Below are 5,716 nucleotides of genomic sequence, written 5' to 3'. Positions count from 1 at the left end.
TGTGTTAGATTAGGGTTAGAGCTAAACTCTGCAGGAAATTGGCCAGATTTGAGGATCCCTGGCTTAGGACGTTTCAATTCAACCCACTGCAAGTGTTCCGCCAGAAGTGGGCCCTCATGCAACGTAATCAATACATCCGAGTAAACGAGGCCAAGGGAAGTTTGCGACTGTGAAGGGCATAAAAAAACAAACTGGAACGCAGCCCAAGATTACTGGAAAGGATTAAAAAAAAAACATTTTAGAGCCGAGTATAACTAAATCAATATGCAATGAAGAGAATTCCACAACTTCCCAAGCCCTGGAACTCACAGCCTTGGAATACTGGCAGAACGGGTACAGTATTGTGTGAATGGAAGTAAACGGAAGGGCTGAGAGAACTGCTTGAGTATTGAGTAGTGCGGAAGTGGAGGGTTTACAGTGAAAGGGAAGACTAACTTAAGTCTAGTATGAGGCGTTTGGTGAAGGCACTTCCAGGTAAAGCTTTCCTTAGTATAGCACCTTTGACAGTCATGATTAGCCAGTAAAAAGCCCTTAAGTGGGGTGGAAAGCCGTGCAGCTGTGTTGATGGTCCTAATGTCTCACAGCAGACCGAAACCCAGAATATAGTGCAGGAGTTTGTTCCTGTTGGCCTGAGGTAAAAAAGTGCTGCTCAGCTCCAGACAGCACACACTACCCTCTCGTCTCTCTTTAAGCACCTGTGAAACACAAAAAACATGATTCTTTCAGTCCTTGCACAGAAAGTTCTTCAGAAAGAAAAAAAGAGGAAAGAATAGTATGTGCACATTCAATTAATTTTCTTGTTTTAAATTTAGACCAGTGGTTCTAGTTCTTTCAAAAATGTCTTTCAGTTTCACTTTCACTTATTAAAAAGTAAAGAAAAAAGGAAAAAGCATTGCATGTCAACATTGTTCTGTAATCTCTGAAGTACATAAACATTTTAAAAATAGAAAATGGCTTTTAAAATATTCAAAGATAAATGAATAAAATTAACTGCAATATTGCTTTACAAGGGTTAGTTCAACATAATTTACTGACCCTCGTATGTTGTTTCATTTCTTTAACATTATTTTTTTAATCTATGAAACCCAAAAGATAAAATGAGAGGATATAGTTTAGAACTTTAAAAAACTGCCTAAAAAGTAAATATGAAAAAAGCAGCCCATACAGCAATTTCTGAAGTCATATGAACGGATTAAAATTGTAATTTGCTATTCACTGATAATAAATGATGACTGCATTGATGATGCAAGAAGTGGAGGATGAGAAACATGTGCATTGTCACATCTGAACATAAGGAAGTGATGACTTTTGAGTCGGTGGAAATTCATGCCCACTTATAGGCTCTCTTATCAATAGGTTCGACCTTTAAGCACAAATGTCAGAGGAATGCTCTCTCACCCCCAGCTCTTTAAATGTTCTCACTGTATTCTTTACGAGGTAGTGTGTGGCACTCTCTCCTAAGAAAAAAAAAAAAGCACATAACAATTAGTGTCATCAATATCAATACATTCATATCTAGAACACCTACAAGATTATAACTCAAAGTGCTTAACCATATGAAGATATGAACGAACCATGAATACAGGTCAAGAATGAGTAATGGCAAAATGGATAAAAATAACATTCATTAAAAGATAAATGTGACGGTGCTGGGAAAGAATAATTAAGGGGAATAATACGTTTTGGGTTTTCTTTAAGGTGGGAGAGGAAAAACACGCTCAAACAAAGAAATGGAAAGTGCCGGCTGCTCACCATATGCAGCCACTCCTCTCTCTGTACGTGTCAGCAGATACTTGAAAAGCTTGTGTGTATACTCTCTCTCTGACATGGGCGAACTCAGGCTGTGTACAAAGATTGCTGCACCACTATAGGCCTCCATCACCGGAGTGAGAATCCTCTGCAGAAAAGTATAAAATTCCTGGTGCTCAGCTGATGGGCTCACCTAAAATAAAAAGCACATTTGGATTTAACAACATGTAATGGCAATATTTCTACTAAGATGTTTAATGTAGGGGTTTTAAAATAGTGCGGAAACTCTGCATCAGCTGTGTAGTGGGCTGTTGGAACATCATTCTACAAGGGAATGTATTTATTTATTTTTTAAATAACCTGAAATATAGACCACTTTCATAAGTTGTCATGCTTTTATAGATTGATACGTTTCAGACCTTCAGGTAACGGTCTCTTTGTTCATCTCCAAAGTCACTGTCTTCTTCATCTTCATCACTTCGCCAAGCAAGAGCCTCTGGAAACTTCTTGGGCCAAGGCTCCTCAGAAGGGCTCAACTCCTCCTGGTCCTCCTGAACACAAGAACATAAAGATGATTTTAAGAAACATTTTTCAGTCAAATATTTTTCTAAAATAATTACTATTGATTATTGTTAATTAATGACTGACCCACAAATAATATAATATTAGGCACAATTATTATTTGATGTGTGAATCGTCACTGGTTTCACGATTCGATTTGATTACACTATGCATCACGATTTTATTACAAATTTATTTTGTGCAATTTTAGTAAATTATATAAGCCGGCAACTTTTTAAAATAATTACAAATTAATAATAAATCAAAACAATTATTAAGAATTTAACCCCCCCCAAAATAGCTTCAAAACATACAAGCAAATATGAAGTAATAAAGGGGAAAATAGACAATTACAAGTGATAAACAAAAAATACTTTCTGTATCAAGAGAGTGCTTTAAGTTTCCGAAAGTTTACAGACATTCATAGTCATGGGTTTTTCTTTTTTCCTCAGCATTATTTTTGTTTGATTATGACTGATTACATCATAGACAGTGGCAGCTTTAATAGGCTGCATTCACACTAATGCAAAGATCTATTTTGCATGACAAGCGCGTATGTGAATGATGTAGTAGGCTATAATCGATTATGGTCCATTACTGCATCTTCCGCATCGCAATGTATCGTAGACACAAATAATTTCAACACTTATACTCTACAGTATTCACTCTCATTCAGAAAGTCAGTAATGAATTGGCAATAATGAGATCATAGGATCTTCAGGAATCCACCTAAAATCCAATCATGTCATTAGAATAAGCCAACAGCAAAACTTTAAGTCTCAAATGAGAAATAAGACAAAGAAGAGTAGACACAGCTTACCTCAGCAACAATGAGCACACCATACTCGATTAACCTGGTGATAGCATCATGGAAGACCTGGTACAAAGTCTGACAAGGCTATAGAGAGTAAAGACAACATAAATACACTTGAATGATTTGCCAATGACTGAGTATTTCTTTTACACAGTCTTTGTTAAATTGAAACATTAACCAGTAAAAATAAATTAACAAATATTTATTCATTTATGGTTGCTTGTTTGTTAACTATTAGGACCCCGAATATTTTTGTGTAGTGACATTATTTTCAGGACAATCAAGTCCATTTGAATTATTACGGTTTCTCTTCACTGTAACAAAGTATATATATATATATATATATATATATATATATATTATTATTTTTTGCTTAAGCGAATACAAGTAAAATGTGATAAACTATGCGATAAATCTCTGTTTCACTTCAAGAGATCAAACTGTTCTCAATCAGCTTAGTCAAGTTGTTCTAAAATATGCATTGGAGTAATTCCTGTGCAGACATATAAGAAAAGTCATTCAGGGTTCAATAATAAAAAATAAAAAAAAAGTGGCTTTGTTGCAAAACAGTCCTCATTCCCATAAAATCCATAGAAATTTAACAGATAAAACAAACTTTACAAACCCCCCATTAAAGTGTGGTTATGCACAAAACAATACAGGACGATAAGCTCTTTTAATCTATAGTGCCAATATTCATTTTATTTGTTCTGAATTTCACCTAAATTGTTATAAGGGGCCATTTGAAATACTGTATTCATGTTCCTAATGTAAGAAGCTTGTATGAACTGTGTAAGATGTTTGCGTAATTTAATTTGCACTTCTTTTACTTTTCAAATTTTCTGTATCTTGAATGTTGTTGTACTTTGTGTGTGTGTGTGTGTGTGTGTGTATGTATTGTAACCAGAAATCACAAACACTTGTGCTGAAATTGTAAACCTAATAAGATGGTGGGCGGTGACAGTGATTGTTTGAGCCTACACTGGCTACGTTTACATGCACAATTTTTGGTTCAATCGGACTGAATTCATTCCGATTGATGAATCTGAATGTAGTGTTTACATGAATGCTAAATAAAGTGATCGGGTTGATGTGCGTGTTTATATGTCACAAGCTTCAAATCTGAATTTTATTTTATTTTTTTTTTACATGCGCACACTGCACAAATATGGAGTTTCTCACTGTTTGCCCATAATCACCAACACCCCTACAAGGCTTCTTTATTTGTTTTTAACAGCAGAATTAATATTTATCCATTTATGGATAAATCCAGTGGTGCTCATATTTATCACGCAAAAAAATGCCCCTCCCCGTGCCCAAAACGGGTTGCCTGTGGATGAGAATCCAAAACAAGGACTGGTGGGAGGTTGTCCTGCTCCACTTCACAGTTGCTGAGTGAAAGGAGAGTTTTATAAAGACAGGACACGCATTTGTACAACACTTTATTCAAAAGGAAGTGCAGTTCGTTCTGCACGTCATAACGCTATTTCTGCGTCATTGCACATGCACAGTGCTTTCAGTTTCGGGGTTCAATCCGATTGAGTGTTTACATGCACTCTCAATCGTATTAGAAAAGGAATAAACCACCCCCTTCAATCGAGCTCAATCGTATCGATTAAGGGGTTTACATGAAGGCTTTTCAGTCCGATTGAGCCATCAATCCGATTACAAACGGGTTATTTGGTTGCATGTAAACGTAGCCATTGTTTTAATGTGGATTTTATACTTTGCCTCATTTTGAAGTGAACTTGACATGTGTCTGATGATGACGAAAGGATTATCATATTTGATCTGCATTCCTTGGTGAGCGTAGCAAGGTATGTTGATTGTAATACATGTATGAATGCATGTTTTGTTGTGCAATGTAAACGTTTTGATGCTTATTTTATGCAATTCAACATGTTCATGAGTCTGCTTGAATTATGAATTTTGTCATTTGTACGTGTTAATACAGTTTTCACGGTGCTGTGGGGAGTTGTGAGTCGCTTCAAAGTGTACGGAATAAAGATGCTGTTTGAATACATCGCATTGTCGTGGTGAATTTAAGGGAACCTAAAGCATCAGTCCAGGCTCTTGAATCCAAGGGATTGCTACAATTGTAATTTTTAATGTTGATCCATGTTGATTCAAAAGTTGCAAGTCAGCAAGTTTTGCTTGACATTATAATCAACCACTAGATGGTGGTGCTACTTAAGTGACAGTGGTGTGAGGGCATACCAGCGCTACTGCCACCTCATTGGACAGAAAGTGGGAGAGGCCTGCAGCTCTGCGGATCAGTCTCTCCTGGCTGAGCAGCGTGGATGAAGAATTCTGCTCACTCACTGAAGTTGCAGATTGCTCTCTCAGCAGGGCCAGCGCACTGCAAGCTAGCACACATACATATGCATAGTTACATTACACAGAGTTTGTCATTCTTAAATATTTCAGATTACATTACAGATTACATTACTAAGTACAATTTTTGACAAGAAATATGTAATCAGTCGTTGTAAAATTCTTTATGCATCCAATGTGTGTGTGTGTGTGTGTGTGTGTGTGTGTGTGTGTGTGTGTGTGTGTGTATGTTAGACCAGTTTGAGTGTCTATGTAGTA

The 5,716-nt window shown here is 36.5% G+C and overlaps 1 protein-coding gene across 4 annotated transcripts in view; it reads right to left on the bottom strand.

Annotated features, from left to right (window-relative positions):
• Positions 1 to 558: 558 nt before the first annotated feature.
• The window catches only part of LOC107566297 (glycerol-3-phosphate acyltransferase 1, mitochondrial-like), a 30,467-nt gene continuing 25,309 nt past the window's right edge, over positions 559 to 5,716 (bottom strand). For all 4 annotated transcript variants that reach the window (XM_016251715.1, XM_016251730.1, XM_016251706.1 and 1 more), the window contains 6 exons: positions 5,342 to 5,490; positions 3,131 to 3,208; positions 2,169 to 2,300; positions 1,753 to 1,942; positions 1,399 to 1,457; positions 559 to 695 (listed from right to left, as the gene is read on the bottom strand). In XM_016251715.1, the coding sequence (XP_016107201.1) occupies positions 579 to 695; positions 1,399 to 1,457; positions 1,753 to 1,942; positions 2,169 to 2,300; positions 3,131 to 3,208; positions 5,342 to 5,490 (725 nt within the window). In that variant the 3' untranslated portion in view covers positions 559 to 578. The remainder of the gene's footprint in view (positions 696 to 1,398; positions 1,458 to 1,752; positions 1,943 to 2,168; positions 2,301 to 3,130; positions 3,209 to 5,341; positions 5,491 to 5,716) is intronic.

This window comes from Sinocyclocheilus grahami, unplaced genomic scaffold (genome assembly GCF_001515645.1).
Source record: "Sinocyclocheilus grahami isolate Dianchi unplaced genomic scaffold, SAMN03320097.WGS_v1.1 scaffold26.1, whole genome shotgun sequence".
NCBI classification, from domain to species: Eukaryota; Metazoa; Chordata; class Actinopteri; order Cypriniformes; family Cyprinidae; genus Sinocyclocheilus; species Sinocyclocheilus grahami.
The sequence above is the reverse complement of the archived record's forward strand: the minus strand, read 5'-3'. Positions and strand labels throughout refer to the sequence as shown.